We start from the raw sequence: 17865 nt of genomic DNA, 5'->3' as shown, positions 1-17865 counted from the left end.
TCGAAAGTGAATTACAGAGCCAGCGGTACCACAGGGTTCTTCACACCTTCAGAGATATGCAAATTAATCTGTAATCTCTAGGCTGTGTTATGTTAATTAAATTTCAAGTCCTTATTACTGACAATTTACTTGAAGTAACTATTTATTTAGTGATTTTTGAAAGGGTTTGTGAACTAAAGAGTTGCACTTCAAGTACTGCATCTTACAGTGTATTGTTTTCACAACTTGATGGGAAAAACTCTGAAAGAACTTTCTGTGTTTCTGCCCTCAGGCAATCCAGGCTATTAATGGCTACACCAACATGAGTGCTGAAGAGTTCACTAACATGATATTTCAGAAGATAGATGTGAACAATGACGGTAAGAATCTAGGTTTTGTTGGCATTGGCAGGGACTCTTCTGCAAGAAGGGATTTGAACATGCAGCTGAAGGATGACTGGTTTAGATAACTGAAAGCCCAAATCTGCTCTTTGCCCTTATTTTACTTCAGTTTCACAGTGGAGTGTAAATCAACTGACAAAGAAATTACATGCAGTAAAAACAGCTCCTGCACTGTTCATCCAAAATGCCAGTTCTCAGGTCGCATAGCAAAATGAAAGTGTGATTGGCAGTGGGAGAGTAATATATTTGTGTTGGTATAATCTATTTTAAATCCTTAAAAAAAAACCAAATAGGATGAATGGTTGCACATGCTCTAGCATGTTCTAAAGACTGATGAGCAGATTGGATGTTCCTTGAAGGCTGACTGTCAATGAGTGCTAAGATATATGCTCATGGCTTTTCCTCAAGATACTAAATTAAGCCACTTGGCCTTGCACTTGGAAACTATAATTTCATTTCACTGCTTCAGAGTTGTTTCTAATTGAAAATTTATTACGGATGAATGTCCTTCCTTATACTTCTAATCATGAAGATAATCCTTCCACTGGCAACTGTTTTACAGCAATTGCTGCAATCATTAGTAAATTAGGAACATTAGGAAAGCTAAAAAAAGCAAAGTCAGGTCACAGACAGTAATTCTGGGCAGTTTGGCAAAGGGAGGGGCATTTTTATGGTCCTATTTAGTGTATTGAAGTTACTCTTTTAAAGAGTTGTTTGCAATATATAATCAGAGTATAAACAGTGGTCTTGCGATGCGTGTGGAGGATGCCTTAGTGGAGAATTTTTTTGACCCACCTCCTTGGCCCACTCTTTGGTGAAGACAAATTATGAAAGGAGTGCAAATAACACAGTCAAAATCTAACCCAAATTCTATTTTAGGATTATTCACTGCTTTGACCATACGTTTACTGGCAAGTAATAGCTGTATCACTGGAATAACCCCTAGACAGAGAAATATGGACATTTCTGTGCACTATGCAAACAGACACATGCTTAGAACTGGCCTTTGTTGACAGGGAAAAGAGCGGGAAAAGAGGAGAACATTAAACAATATTCCTACTCTTCAATAAAAGAGATTTTATTGTTGTCTTGAAACTTCAAAGTTATTAGCTGATTTTGACATGACCCCAAAAAAAATCACACTCTAAATGGCCATTTCAGTTCCTTGAAAGAATTTACCTATCAAATCACTTTGCTGTTTTGTTTTCCCTACATTTGATAATGGCTCTAAATAATCCTAGTAGTCAACACAGGGACTATGACCACTAATCCTTAGCAAATCACACCCTAATCTCTTTTTAAATCAGCTCAAATATAAATTCCAGTTAGCTCAGTGAGAAGTGGCCAGTACATCCAAATTCAGCCCTGATACAGGCTTCATTAGAGCCCCTTAACACATATTTATGAGCACTTATAGTTGTTTCAGACTTCAGTGAAAGCTATATTTGACCTGTTTTAACAGAAAAACAATTGAGTGAGGATCTGACTGATGCAAAGTGAGAAATCATTAGTAAATAATCTACTTGCATTTGCCTATCAGCAGCTTGCATAAGGGATTCAATCTGGCGTGAATGGTCATTTGTTCGCTAGAGAGATTGCTGCAGTTTCTCAGCTTCTAAAGATTATCTGACTTTCTTTTAGGGGAACTGACTTTAGAAGAGTTTATCAATGGTGTGGAAAAAGACGAGGACCTAATGGAATTAATTACGAAAAGTTTTGACCTTTCCAACGTACTCAAAGTCATACAGAACGGCAGGAGAAACAGTGTCTGAAGGATCCAGTCATGGAGGTGGTGTCTGTCTCATAATTTCAAGGAAGATAATATTTGCTATATTCAGAGAGGCTGATGTTGTCAAAGCCTGCCTGGGCAATACTGAGCAGCCTTCTCCAGGAGTAACAGTTTTCAATCTTTCTATATCTCCTTCTATTTTCTTTATTCTTTCCCTTGCTAATGACTGTAGCAGCCATAGGGAAAAAAAAAAGAACTGAAAAAAACCCCAACAACTTTTGCCTGCATATAATAGAAAAGATATTTGATGCAGTAAAAGTCTCTAGATCTCTATTAACATGTTGTGGTCAAACCCTGGTTGACTAGCTGCTCGCTCACTCCACTCTAGTGGGATGGGAAAGAGAATTGGAAGAGCGAAAGTGAGATAACTTGTGGGCTGAGATAAAGACAGTTTGTTATGGAAAGAAAATGCGCACAAGCAAAGCAAAGCAAGGAATTCATTCTGCATTTCCCTCAGGCAGGAAGATGTTCAGCCATCTCCATGGAAAGCATGGATCCATCAAGCATAAGGGTGACTTGAGAAGACAAATGCCACCACTTTGAACATCCTCTTCCCTCCTTCTTCTCACCCAGCTTTATATGCAGAACATGACTCCACATAGTGTGGGACATCCCTGTGGTAGATTGGGGCTGGCTGTCCTGGCTCTGTCCCCTCAGAACTCCTTGTGCACCCCCAGCCCACTCAGTGGTGGGGTGGGGTGAGAGGCAGAAAAGGACTTGTCACTGTGCAAGCGCTTCTCAGCAGTAATGAAAACATCTTTGTGTTATCAGTATAGTTTTGGTCACAAATCCAAAGCACAGTCTCATACCAGGTACCATGAAGAAAATTACCACTATCCAAACTGAAAACAGCACGTTCTCTTCTGCTCAGACTAATGGATAAAATAATGAAAATTATGTAAACTGCAACTTTTCTAGAAGACACAAAGTTAAATTCTTTTTCTTTTAATAATGTGTTCTTTAACCTACTATCTAAAGTGTGGGCACAAACTTTTAGATTGGACTGGGTTCTATCCAGATGAATTAAGAACAAAGCCTGCTTTGTATTAACCTAACATTTGCTCTAATCAGTATTCAAAATTGGATTAAGTTCTCCGGGAAACACTTCAGACAGCTTAATATTCCCAAGATGTGTATCCTCCTTAACAAGCTCTCTACTACTCTTGATTTTATTACATTTGTTAATTAAAATAATGTGGTATTTTGATGGTTTTTCCAGGGCTCAGCCACTGTTCTTTTAAATTAACCTTTTATAAAAGTGTTGGAGTTAAATTTTGTTGTCTTTGTAAAGCAAAATTAGAAGTTCAAGGAATTGCAAAACTCAAATCATTTTGTAAGCGCTCCCAGAGATTTGTGTCCTTTGATTTTATGTCCTTCTTTGCAAAAAAAAAAAATGTTTTTACTGGGCTTTTGCCAGGGCTGTATGAAACAAAAGGTAAGAGTTATAGGGCCACTTGTACTTCTGCAAAACAGACAGCCTTTCCCTGACTAATTTAGGTACCTTTGCCCTGTCCAAATACCTCGGTGAAGGCTTTTAGCAATGGAGTCTTTCTGAGAGTTCTACCTCCTGTCAAACTGTCTTGCATTTGTCTCTCAATGTGGTAGCCAGGACTGCAGGGAAGGCATCTGCAGGTGGCATGATCACATATTCTTCATTTTTTTAGGAAAGCAGGCTCAAAGCACAACCTTACTTTGTAAATAACAAGACTAATTCTATGAACTGTAATGGAATGGCATGAAATGTGTGCAAAGGGAAAACTATAGCTCTTTCTGGTTCTATCAGTATTGATTCTCTCAAGTCTGTAACAAGTTTTATCAAATTAATATATTATATCATAGGACTAAGTTCTCCTTGATTGACAATGCCCAGCAGGAATTACACTAATATTAATTACTGTTAGAAACATCAGAATTAAGCAAAATAATTTGTGGAAGGATTGGAGCAAGTGGAACAAAACAGTTATTAAGACTTCAATATGAAAAAGTTTTTCTTCAAAATTCACTTCAACTCCATGTTCAGTTGCACATGAAATGTACTACTCCATCATCTACAGTTATTATCCCAGGTTCTGGTTGATCAATGAAATATAGAAAGAATATGCAACATGCATCACTTGACATTACAAACAATTCCAAAATTATAGAACTGACATTTGAATCTTTTACATCCTTAATTAAAAAAAAAAATTGTGTATGAGATTGCTGGTGTTTTGAATTTTATGTTTTTGTATTTATTCATCTTTGACACATACATATGTCACTGTCAGCTTTCTCACACCCAGACTTCAGAAAATCACTGTTCTTAGTCTGATGCTTTTGTATTTAAAGCCTATGAGGGTCTTTCAGGATTCACTATACAATATTTAAAATAAAATGGTCCAGTCTAAGCAGCTTGGGCGTATGGAAACAGCTGTACTTGGGATTTTTTGTTTTAAACGAATGAAGTGATAGACATGCAAAAATAGCTACTGTGAAAAACACCAATCACTTGTTTTTAAAATTTTAAAAGTTTAATAGTAATAAAATGGTCATAAAAGTAGTAATACAATTAGAGTAATAATAATTTGGACAATTTGAATTAGGACAATACGAGACAATAAAAAAAAATGAGTTGCGGAAGTCTGGGCACCTTTTTCTGGGCAGCACAAGCCCAGAAAAGGACACCCATTAACAGAGGATTAATCCTTAAAAACAACAGCCTGTTGCATATTCATACACTTCATACATGATGCATAAATTCCATTCAAATACAGGATTCTGTCTGGTCATCGTCAACTTCTTCCTCATAAGCCTAACAGCATCATCCTGGCTGTGCAAGCTGGGAAGAAGTTCGTTTCTCCTGATAACGGAGCAATAAATTCTCTTTCTCTGGAAGATGCTTTCCTGTGGCTGCTATCTCAGTGAGGCCTTTCTTTAGAAAAAAAATTATCCTACATAGCATAGCTTCTATTTTAACATTTTGTTATAACCTAAAACTATATTTACCACACTACTTAAGAGAATTAATACAGCATTACTTTCTAACACAACACGTATAATACTCATTTTAATATTTGCAAAAAGCCAATCATAAAATACGCATTTTTCACACTACTATCTATAGACACTGACTCTTTTTTCATAAGTGGATTTTTTTAAGAGTATTTCCAGTTAAATTTGCCTAATTTTTCTGCATAACTGTAATTATATGAAGTGAATTACCCATTCTGGGGGAGTTCTGTGCTGCATTATAAAACAATGTATGTAAGGAAATTCTTGGTCATTTTTTTTAGATTAAATTAGGAAGGTGTATCTGAAATGCTCATTTCCTACACTAATTTGAAATCATTTAGCAGAAACCTGTGTAATTAAGATGCAAGCATAGATGTATTTTAATGTAAAGACTGTGGCACATAATTTCAAAAATTATTTATCTACAGTAACTCCACATGTTGGCATGTGGAAAAATTCTACCCAAATTTTTTTCTAAGTTGATTAACATACATTTCCTTTGACTAGTTAAACACAATTTAATCTCAAGCAGCTGCTTGAGATAAATGCATTATGGCCATAACTTCTCTCTAAACTTGTCAGCTGCCCATCAAGCGTATCAGTAAAATCAGGTGACATATGGAAAACCTGTCAGGTGTGACCCCGCCTCCCAAAATCTTGTTCTGAAACAACATGATGCTGCAACTCATCATTCTGGAGGCAATTTGTAGTCACAAAGGTATACTGTAAATTGACCATCAGAATGCCTCATTGAGTTGCTGGTTGCATGGACAGCAGAAAAAGAAAAAGAAAGCCCAGTGTTAGTGCATGTTATATACACACCTTAGTAAACACTTGCATGGTTCAGGGCATTGCTGACCTGATGATCCTGAGGGTGCTTCAGCCCACAAGGTGCTTTTGCTTAGAAGCCCCGCATGAGAGAAAAGGTTCTTCACCCAGAGGGTGGATGGTCACTGGATCAGGCTCCCCAAGGCAGTGGTCACAGCCCCCAAGGCTGCCAGAGCTCAAACAGCATTTGGACAATGCTCTCAGGCCCAGGATGTGGCTCCCGAGGATGTTGCTGTGTAGGGCCAGGAGTTGGACTTCATCATTGGATGGACATGAAAAGTGACATCTCCTGCTTAGGCCTGCACTGATTTTTGCCTTACAGCAGCCATATGACAGAAGAGTCAGCCACTAAAGGTAACTTAGTTATTCTAAAGGTGTTGCTGTATCACTGCTTAATTTTTATTTCCACCTCCTCTGCAGTAGAATCATAGAAATGTTTGGGTTGAAAGGGACATTAAAGATCACCTAGTTCCCAATCCCCTGCCACGGACAGGGAACTTTCCACTAAACCAGTTTACTCAGAGCCTCATCCAGCCTGATCTTGGACACCTCCAAGGGCAAGGAGTCCACAACCTGCAAGACAATTCAAGACACCTTGCTAGGCAGTTTTTACTGTGCTTAAAAACAACACTGCATTGAAACAATAACTTTTGAGTTCCAAAGAACCATCCAGCTCCAGTTTGAAATTAAGGCCTGAATTTTTTGTCACATTTCAAGCTGCACAGTTTACAGAAACTCATGTCCTGTGCAGAATACTGGAGATGCTGGGAGGACTGGATGGAGTCACAGAACACCCAAAAATCATAAAGGAAAAGAAAGGGCAAGAAACTATAAAAGGGAAAGGAGGTAGCAAAGATCTCAGGCAAAGATCTCAGGCAAAGGAATATCATGATGTGACAATCTCTGTCCCTAAGGACATATTCTAAAGGTAAGTCTAAATGTCAAAGTAGGGAAAAGAGGAAAAGGAAGAAGAGACTGAGTCTACAGAGGGGCACATTCACGTTCTCTACCTCAGACAATACCTGACAAAAGGTGCACAACAAAACCAGAAATATATGGTACTTAATCTGAGGGTCTGTCTGAAATTTGGCTTTCCTTGCTGCCCTAATAGAACCAAAATCTTTTCCAACAATGCACTGAAGGTAAAGCTCAAAAGAGGTCAAACACGTTAGCCTGTATCTCTTTACCATCTCCTGGGCAAAGCTAACAGTCTTCTGATATTTTCTAGACATAAATAGTCTTTTGAAGTTTTCTAGCATTCAGAAAAAATCAGATTAGTACTGTTACAAATAAAGAATCTGAAATAGTGATAATCTGCCCAGCAGTATCTTCTGCAGGGGTACTGAACCTGATTTCTCCTGTACCAAGGGAACTGATCACTCAAGACGTCTTCTGTTTATTCACTGAGAATGTTCAACAGCTCAATAAAATAAAGGTACTTTCATTGCTCCTCTCTATATTATTTTCATTAGCTGGGCAAGTTAGTAAGGTAGCAACTAATGTGTTGGCATGGAGAGTTTTCCATGCTGTGGAAAACTGCTATTTATTTAGGAAACACAGTAAATTCTTCCTCACAAGTTCCTTCTGAATAGCAATTGGTAGCTGAGTGTAAGCAACTGACATAAAGAGAAAATGGTAGTATTTTAGATCTCCTATCCCATGAGTCATCTAGTCACTTGCATATAAATAGCTATTACAGATGTCTTAAATTTCACCTTTCCTGGAAAACTCAAAGTACACTCAGAATGATAAATTAATATGAAATTGTAGTCCATTTGTGGTCCCATGTAAGTCAATGATCCCATTGATTGCAAACCAGAACAGAATTTCTTCACTAACATTTAAACAATAGATCAAATCCTTGATTTATTCAGACTCTGACTAACCTTTTGTGTTGCACTCATTAAGCTTTTATTAACCTTTTATGTATTTCAGTGGGTTACTGGTAAAGGCTGTAGGGAAGGAATGAAAGAAGTATTTTGAAACATTTTTTAAAAACAGGTGATGTATTAGAATCGTGATAATTTTTGTTTTAAAGGCCAATGAAACATTAATGAAAAGGGTTGACACAGTTTTGAGGGCATCAAAAGAGACTAAACTCCCATCAGGCTTCAGGGACAGCTTTTCATTCTTATCATCCATTCACATGCCCCTTCCATCTTTGTTACCAAAGCAATAAAAACTACGTGGGTTGTTTTCTTTTATTCTTTTACACTTGCAGCATACCTCCAGCACTTAGCTTTACTGGTTCTGAACAATATTGAAAGAGTTTGCACCTTTTCTTCTATATTTTATTTAAATTACAAATATTTGACAAATCGCTTCTATTGTGGAAGATTTCAAACCCCTCCAATTTAAAATACAGATCACTATTAAAAAGCTGCTAACAGAAGGAATATTTGAACATTGCAATTAAACATGTTTTTATTGTTCCTATTATACTAAGGGTGCTCATATCAAAAGAGAATCTTTTTTCCCTTGTCCTCTTTTATTTTCTAATTAGGTCAGTTTTCCCTTTCATATGCTGTTCACCACCTCAGCCTCTAATGGCCATGTCAGTTAGCAATCAGATTCGAGGGAAGAATATAATAATTTAGTAATTTTCTAAATCATGAAAAAATACACAAAAATACACAAAAAAATCCAACATGATTTTTAACAATCAGTCAATTTTTTTTGTTGTTGTTATTTAAGATGGTGAGATTCCCAAGTACACAAATTAGGAACCGCTTTTTCTTAGCTCATCAGTGGAAAGAGGAAGTTCTTGTAGTGGTAGGTCAGCACATGAGACCCACCATCTTAAGAAGCTTGAGTATAAAAAAACCCAAGCAAAATAAATGCATAGTCTTGCTCCATGAAAAGGGTACCTCCCAGAAATGTGTTCTGTCTGCCAGGGTTAGTAAATGCCTCTGGAGAACACAGTTATAAATATCAATTTGCTATTTTCTGGTGGTTTTGATTGTTGTAGCAAGCACATTTGTACTCACTCAGATTCACAATGTGTTCTGCTGTCCCCTTCACAGCCTCCTCCATAGACAAGTGCCAAATGCTGCCACACCCTTGGAGAGAATCCAAATGTGCACAACAGGCAAAATTGGAAGGGACCAAAAAGATATCTGCTTACAGCCCTTCGCCATGTGCAGGGATGCCTCCCACCAGAGCAGTTTGTACATAACCCCACCCAACCTGGCCTTGAACACTTCCAGGGATAGGGCATTCACAGCTTCTCTGGACATGTTCCAGAGTCGCACCACCCTCACAGAAAAAAATTTCTTCCTAATATCTAATCTAAATCTGCCCTCTTTCAGTGTGAAGCTGTTCCACCTTGTCCTGTCACTACCTGCCCTTGAAAAAAATCTCCCTCAATGTTTCTTGTAGGCAGCCTTCGGGTAGCAGCAGGCTGCAATTAAGTCACCTCAAAGCCTTCTCTTCTCTAGGCTGAACAATCCCAATTCCCTCAGCCTTTCCCCTGGAAGACAGGATCCATCCCTTTAATGATCTTGGTGACTCTCCCCTGGAACTCACTGATTGTTTGCATCTTTTTTCCTGTTTTGGTCTGCTTGTTGCTGAGGTGGGATTTTTTCCCCTGCAAATCCTTTCTGCTTTCTTCTACTTGTCCAAAGTACTACTGCAAGATCAAGGGAGAGGGAAACAAACCCTGAGAACAAGCAAGAGAGGACAGATAAAAATGGCTTTTTGGCATCTGGGGAGTAGCTTTGTGATAGAGAAAACTTTTTACTTACATATGTGCTACTCATGCTGCATGGTTTAATTTCTTTCATTTCTGCTTTGCATTAACATTCAAGGCCCACTGAGAAGAAGAATCTTCCTTTTTACTGAAGAGATATAATCAAGCATCCTTTCCTATACATCTAAACCAGAGACATCTGGAAATGAGAGCCATGGTGCAAGGAGGCCTTGTGACACAAGGCTCTACTAATCACTGAGATAAATTTCACATGTTGTGGTAATTTGCAGTAAAAACTGCCACAGATGGTGTTAGTTAATTTCTGTGAAGTTTGTGAGATTAGTATTTGGCTACAAGCCTGTCTTCACATATCATATCTGTGATACTGAACAGAGTGCAGAGATGGAGCAGCCCAAATAAGTAAAATTTTTCTTAAAGAAGATTTTGTTGAGACTCAGTATCGCTGCAGCCTCCATAGTAATCTGGGGACCAGATACAGTGAGCTGTATAAATCCAGTTCTAACTTCCCTCTATAAATAATCCTACTATATATCTGTAAATGATTCCTGATCAGCTGTTGTTTCTCCACACGCTGGTAATCCAAGTAATCCTTTAAAACACACAAGCAAAAGGTACAAGGCCTTCACTGGCAGCTCCTTTGCTCCCTCCCAGCACCCATCTCCTTGCTGAGACCCCCCCACTTCACAGTGTAAGTCCGTTTTGACCTTACCAGACATCCTCTAATCACAGAGGAATGTCTAAGCAAATAAATGTTAACCTCAGGCATCATAAGAGTAAGGCAGAAAAAGCAATTATTTTGTTTTCTTTCTGAATTATTTAATTGTACCAGAAAACAAACAGAATCTTTAACTGAGCATATTGGGTTAAGTTACAGGGAGCACAACATTCGTCTTGTTAAAGCAGCACGAGATAAACAGACATGCAGCTTAGAGTCAGACAATAGGCGCTAAGGGTGCCGGATGATGGGAAGGACCACGGTGTAACAGGGTAGACTGGGAACATGTCCTCAAATGGGGCATTTCCAAGCACAGGTTCTATTAGGAAGCACTGTACTGGTTTGTGTAGAGGGTGTACGGCTGGAGCTAGGGGAGCTGCATGAATCCATAAGTGTGAGAAGCAGGATTGGATTAGTGAATGTAGGCAAGGTGCCTCAGGACACCACAGCTCTGCAGAACCCTGTGCTTCAAGACTTTCAAGGCTTTCTCTGTTCCTCTTGACCTTGCTCTCAATTCTATCTACCTGCACCCAAGCTACCCCAAATCAACGCATCACATGTTTTTATTTGCTACCTAGCACTTGCATCCAGATCTTTTATCCCTTATGATTTTTTTTTTTACACTCAAATTTTTCAGCCACCTTCACACAGACACTATCTTAATTTTAAAGTACTCTTCCTGGAAGACATTTCCTTCCACTTTCTTGCAGAGATCTCACAGAAGGCAACTGAAGGGTGGGGGCAGAAAGAGAAAGGAGAGAAATTCAGAACTCCAGGCATCAATGCAACTGTCCTTTGCATCTCAAAAGTGACAGGCCAGACATTTAACTCCTCATTTTGCAGTTCACAGTCATCAGGAGCCAGAGAACCGAGACAATCAGCACACAAAAGTGATGCCACCCACCAACCCTTTAGCCATAAATTCCTACGAGCTTGGCAAAGGGGGAAGGATTCACAGCACACCCTTTTTTGGGTAGGATATAAGTCAATTTTACAACACATAGGTGTACATACCACGTAACTCTGACTTAGCCTGCTATACAAAAATACCTGAGAACACGTCACCATGTTTGAGGACTTCCTGGTGTATAGCGAAGGTGCCCATGCCCTGTGTAACACTACTATCCTTGTTAATGCTGCAGTCTCGGTTATTTGGAAGCCACTGAGATACCTCTGCCCTGACGACATTCACATCTCCCTTGGCAGGACAGATCCAGCAACAATTGAATTCCACAAAGATTGCCATAGATGAAAGAGAAGCTGAGGATTGCTTCTTGAAAGGGGAAGGGAAATAGTAGCTCAGACATAGCTCTTATTTTGGTTTTGTTCTCCACAGCAGTGAGCTTAGCTTAGAAAAGTGTACGTCTTCACAACCAGAGCCCAGAAAGACAATTTCCTGTTTTCTCCTGGCAAACACTTCTGCTCTTTAACCCCATAGAGCCTCTATAACCAGACACTACCACAGCATTTGTGCCATTCTGAACAAGACCTTTCACTCCCTGCACACTCCCTGCACACAGTTTGCTCAGCCAACTGTAAATGTTTATGAGCAGTTTTCTAATTAAGACAAAGACACATCCTTATAATGAAATCAATCTTTTCTAGCTAAGGAATCATTGGAGTTTCATCTGATTTGAGGGACCAGGCATATGTTGTTCAACCATGAAGACCAAATACTATTGTGATCACTTCAAAAGTATCTTGTGGGCTAACACTGGCTTGCCCAGCCATGGTTAAACAATTGCAAATGAGAAACATTCACAGCATCTTTGTGTATAATTTGTACACTTGGTTCAGAAAGCACTGTGTATAAATCTCAGCTAAATCACTTGCAATGAACAATTCCACCATTCAGTACAGATACTAAGCATTGGAAGCTTACAGAACATTATGGAAATGTATCTTCCATCCTCAGGAGATGGGAGGATTTTAGTTCCTGGCACTGAAGGCATGCTTGAACGAGAATATGATTAAACTTTTATAACTGCTCAATGTTTTCTTGGCACAATCAATATTCTTTTCAATAAGCCCTCAGCCTGTTCTGGAAACACAGCCAATATTTGTTGTTCAGTAAATGGGGTTTTATTCTTCATTCCCGCTGATCTGAGCAACAGAATACATTGATCACAATGAGTACTGAGTTCAAATATTTTAAAACAATTTAATCGGGTCATGCAGGACAGAGGTTAGATAGTAGTGATGATTACAGTACATCTTTTAGTGGTCTCTGTTACAGATGAATGTGCTTTTACACCACCTCCAATGTACCCAACTGCAATCATCCACTTGTGCAAGCTGGCAGGAATGAATGGGGTCACACGCCTTGATTGCTTCCTTCCCTTCAAAGGCATATTGAGAGGGACACCACAAGTAGCCGCACATGCCTCAGGAGGACCAGCATCCAGGGGGGATATCCTGACCTTTCTATACTGACGTGGGTGGGAGCACCTAGGGGAATTGCCTATGATTATTTAAATGTTAATACTGTCAAGAAAGGGGATGCTAGACCAGAACTTAGGGTGTGCTTACAGCCTGTTCACTGATGTGCCAACAGCATGTGCACAACCCTGGGCAAATCACCTCACTCTGCACCTTGGGTTCTCTGTCTAGCAAGGCAAGGTTAATAATTCTTGCCATCTTTTGTGGAGCAGTTTGATACCTCTGCAAGAGAGGCATGATGTGACTGGAAAGTTGTGGCATTTGTTCAGCACATTGGTGACACTCAGTTTTTTGCCAACCCAAGCAGGAGTTACAGAGCTACTTCTACAAAATGCCTGAGAGAGTGAAGAGTTTGGAGCAAAAGTCAATCCAGACAGTTTCAACAGATGCTGAAAACTGAGAACAGTGGTGAGTAGTAAAAGGGACAAGAATCACTCATTCCTTTTCAAGGAAATTCTCATCCTTTGCTTCAATAGTAATACAATTCTATTAGATCAGATTTCTGATCTAAATTATTAAAAATAATAATAAGTCCTAAATTATTAAAAATTACTTTTGTTCTCTCTTCTGCATTCTCACATGTGATGGAAAAAGGATTGACATTTCTTGGTGATTGCTGTCCTAGTAATTGTTTATTCCTCTATCCACAGATGGAGTGGTTGAACTTGGGATCTGTCTTTATAAATGAGCTGGCAGTCAAACATATTTCAGTGATCAGAAGGCTTCAGAAATAACCAGGTTATACAGCAAAAATAACCTGCTGTAGGTTGAGTCCTGCAGCAGCCAAGCATCCACATGCAAACCAGGACAGAGTAAGAAAACAGAGAAGTCAAGGTAAAGACACTTAAGTAGGTGACAGAAGAGGGAAAGCATCCCCCTTTGAGAACTGAGAACTTTGTGATGCAAAAGAGTCCTATGAGAACTAAGTGATGCAAAAGCAATGACTCATTATTTCCCATAAGAGAAGTCTTCAACTAATGGCCAACCTGAAAGAAAAAAGCCTCTCATCTTCTTCTTTATCTACTCCAGGTTTTATTGCTGAGCATAACGTTGTACAACATGGAACATCCCCTTTGCTCAATTCAGGTTTAGATGTCTTATTTGGTCTCCTCCTGACTTCTTGCATAGGTCCAACCTACTCACCCTCACTGGAGTGGAGGAGAAGCAGCACAGAGGGAAAAAAGAAAAAGCCTTGTGTTTGCAATCACTGCTCAGCAATAGCTACACAATTGCTGTCTTACCAGCACCACCTTCTTTAGCCACAAACCCAAAATTTAGCAACCAAAGGGCTGCTATGAAGGGCTAGCTTCATCCCGGCCAGATCCAGTACATCAGAACCAAAAAATTAAAATAGTGAAATCCCATTCTGGCAGAGGAATGATTAGACTGGAACTAATAAAATTACTCCCAAACAAAAATACACATGCTCTTGACAACTGGGGGCAGTACAAAGCCTTCAGAAAACAAGGAATCCAGTAAGCTCAGCCTTAGAGCCTGCTCCAAATGTGCTTCCAGCAGGACTGCCCACAATTTTTAGAAATAGGGAAATTATAGAACTAGCGTTATTAATCCCAGGGCTATGTTTGGGAGCTCAGCGACATTTTTTACTTGACAAGCAAGATCTTTTGATGCCTTCCTGATGGCCAAGTGTGGTTGGTTTTTTTGTTTTCTTTCATGCTTTATGTAAGCAGAGTTAAGGAGTGCTTGGGTGTGTTTAAGTATGATAAGGGTTGAAAACATTTCTCTGTGTAACAGACGCTCATGCAGGAACTGCCTAATGTGAAGAAACTAATTTATGACTTTGGGTGGAGTTGTAAGTAAGGAGGTGTAAAATAGCTCTTTCTCTCCCACCTCTCAGAGAGCTGGGAAGGCAAAGCTCCTTTGCAGAGGGAATGATAAGAAGTGCCTGCCGCAGCACCTGGCCTGTGCTGACTCTTTTACTGTGGAGTTTTCCTGGGATGCCCACACTTCCCTTCTCCACAGCTCTCCTGCACACCTACAACTACTTCCCCCTCCACTCTCCTCAGTGTTTTTTTTTTTTTTTTTACAGTCTCTGAATTTCTAACTATATTCACTGGCTTGACACAAGCTGATCTGTGCAAGGTTTTCTGGAAAAAAACAGCTTTTTATGCTTTTTTATTCCCTTGTACAAAGAGAGACAGTAGCATGCAATCCTAAAGAAATACACTGAAGATAGAGGAGTTTGTAATTTCAACAGTTAACGTGATGTTTTGGCTGTATCTGAAGATCAACATTTACAGAAAATAGATGTGTAAATTGCCTTTTATATAGTTCTTCAGAGGCTGCTTTCAGGAAATTATTTATTATTCCAGATGCCTAAGTAGTCAAGGATACCGACTGACTGGAAAAAGTTCAGAGCAGAATAGTAAAAATGATCACTCAGTGAAGATGAGCTGTGGAGGACACATACAGGCCTCTCCAAATATGAATAAACACCATGAATAAAACAATAACACACAGCAGTAGGGTAACAATGACACACTCAACTCAATAGGGTAAACAATGACACACTCAACTCAGAGCCAAAAATTATTCTTCTATGAGTCAAACTAATCAAAGGATAGTTGAAGTTAAATCTTCTGCCACATATTTCTGAACAGCTCTACTCAACAGAAAGGCAGAAGATGTAGAGCTTGGACAGAACAGAGGATGAGGTTCTGTTGTTACAAAGGCACCAAAGTTTTCTTCTTGAAATGTCTGTTTCTGTATCATATTAATACATCCTCTTTTCTAGCAAAAAATGGCACAATGATCACTGTTTACTTATTACTATGTAAACAGTGAACATTGTGCCACTTTCTTTAGTTTGTCAAAAGTTTGATACACAGTCTTGCTTTGCAGTCAACATAAATTCACCCAAGCATTAGCTAATCTTTGTTGACTTTGTGGTTCTTAAGGTCATGCAGTTTAAAATTTTTTTTGGTTACACCTTATCAAATACACCAGTTACTGCTGGCTTAGGACAGTTTCCATGCACAGCTGTTGAATGTCAATCTCATTTTCTTATACGGGTGATAGACGAAATTTTTTGCTCTTGAGGGCTCCTGTCACTCCACTGAAGTGTACCATGAATTCAAAATAGACAAAAGTAACTTCTGGATAAAATTGAAATAACTGGATCACACCCTTGTTTTCCTAGGTTGATGATTACCTCAAATATTAAATAAGTCAGGGGCTACTTCTATTATTTAGGCTGTGAAGTCAGTGAGTCCTAAGCTAGAAAATGTTAGAGGAAAGTATTTAATCTCAGCCTGTGTGTGCACTGTATTTCATCCTTAAGTTATCAAAGCACTACAAGGGGACCACAGAACACCATGATGAAGGCCATGACAACCCTAAATCTGCCGGTGAAAAAACAGAGATAGTCTGATGCTTCTTTTTTAATCCCAAGTGACTTAATGACGCATTTTTTTTTCCATATCATTAGCACTTTGAAAGATGGAAGTATTGGATAGTAAGTTACCTGTTATTTCCTTTTATCCTTCTCTAAATGTGGGGCTCCAGGTCTCATTCTCTGCATATCATGTAAAGCTGGCCCTCAATATGCATAGATTTACTTGTCTACTAATAAAATTCCTACTACTAGTCCAAACTAACCCGATACTTGACCATGTTGGAAGTATCAGAGAAATTATATTTCATCTATTCAAGGGAGTGAAATTAGTAGTATATTTTACCAATGGGAAAGGAAAGATTATAGGCACTTGCTTCAAACTACTGAGTGCTCATCAACTTTGTCAATCTGCGACACAGAGATTCTAATTTATTTAGGGTAGTTACACTTTTCCCCCCCTATTTTTAAATCTTAGGAAGTTTATATAAGCTTTGATATTTCAAAGCACAGCTTCCATCAAAGTGAATGTAAAGACAAAGTATTGAGAGCTTCTGCAAATATACTCCTGGGTATGTAACAGGAAAATAAAGAACACAGAATTAGGTGCTCCTCAGTGAGATTCTGGGTTTTTAAAGATGATTTGTCGTGCAGTCATCCTGGTCGAAATAGAGTGACAAATGTAGGAGTGGGACCTGTTATGTCACCTTGGAATTACCATGCTCATCTTTTCCTGCATGCTGAAATCAACACTTCAGAACTCTTCTGGCTGGCCTGCTCAGCACACACATGTGATTTAACCACTGAGAGCAGTATTTCAATGCAGTGCTGGCAGAAAATCATACCCTGAAATATGGTAAGACCTTAATGAAGAACCAGAAAAAGGGTAAAGCCTTAGTGCAGATCTTACCTGCCAGAAACAGGGTAAAGCCTTAGTGCAGATCTTGTCAGATGTGAAAACTTCACAATCATACTAGTAAGAATGCTTAAATGTGGATCAAATATGTATTTTTCTGAAGCACTACCGTTTAAAAAAGTAAAATTTAATACAACTAAGTATTAACATTTTATACAAATAAGTAAGTAAATACACGTCAGCTTTAAACAGTAAGGGATTATGAAAAATGCATCTGTCTTTACGTTACCAAAATGGAAAATGTTTTTTTAATGGAAAGTTCCAAGGAAATTGACTTGCTTGATGGTATTTTACTTAAAAAAAAATCTTTATTTATAGAAAACCAATGCCTACTTGAAGAATACTGGGAAGGAACAGAATGGTATCCAAAATACCAGTGCCAATAGGCAGGTAACGCTTTGACTTTGTGTCGTGGGGTGACAGCCTTCATCCCAATATCGTGTGTTGTGTCTGGCCTTTCTTCCCCCCCCCCCCGGCCGTCTTGCTGCGGCGGGGCGGGGGGGGGGGGGGGGGGTGAGGGTGACCGGGCACCTCGGCTTTTGCTTTTGGCTGGCTGCTGCTGCTGCTTAGCTTGCTGGCTGCTTTTGCTTTTGCTTGCTGCTGCTGCTTAGCTTGGCTGGCTTGCTTTTTTTTGCGCTCTTCTTTTTTTTTTTTTTTTTTTTTTTTTTTTTCCTTCCCTTTCCCTCTTTCTTACCCTCCCCTGAAGATACCGTACCGGCTCCGGACCTGACCTGGGACGTCCAGGA

At 39.2% G+C, this 17865-nt stretch overlaps 1 protein-coding gene and 1 long non-coding RNA gene across 2 annotated transcripts in view; one reads left to right on the top strand and one right to left on the bottom strand.

Annotated features, from left to right (window-relative positions):
* Nucleotides 1-2152, top strand: part of GUCA1C (guanylate cyclase activator 1C) — a 36989-nt gene extending 34837 nt beyond the window's left edge. Inside the window, exons 3-4 of the mRNA XM_009095472.4 lie at nt 272-359; nt 2022-2152. Coding sequence (XP_009093720.4) covers nt 272-359; nt 2022-2152 — 219 coding nt within the window. The remainder of the gene's footprint in view (nt 1-271; nt 360-2021) is intronic.
* Nucleotides 1-9086, bottom strand: part of LOC127060237 (uncharacterized) — a 44547-nt gene extending 35461 nt beyond the window's left edge. Inside the window, exon 1 of the long non-coding RNA XR_007779018.1 lies at nt 8976-9086. This is a non-coding gene — a long non-coding RNA (uncharacterized LOC127060237). The remainder of the gene's footprint in view (nt 1-8975) is intronic.
* Between the last annotated feature and the right edge of the window lie 8779 nt (nt 9087-17865).

Source organism: Serinus canaria, chromosome 1, assembly GCF_022539315.1.
Source record: "Serinus canaria isolate serCan28SL12 chromosome 1, serCan2020, whole genome shotgun sequence".
In the NCBI taxonomy this organism is placed as follows: domain Eukaryota; kingdom Metazoa; phylum Chordata; class Aves; order Passeriformes; family Fringillidae; genus Serinus; species Serinus canaria.
Note: the sequence above shows the minus strand (reverse complement) of the source record. Positions and strands in the feature narration are given on the sequence as shown.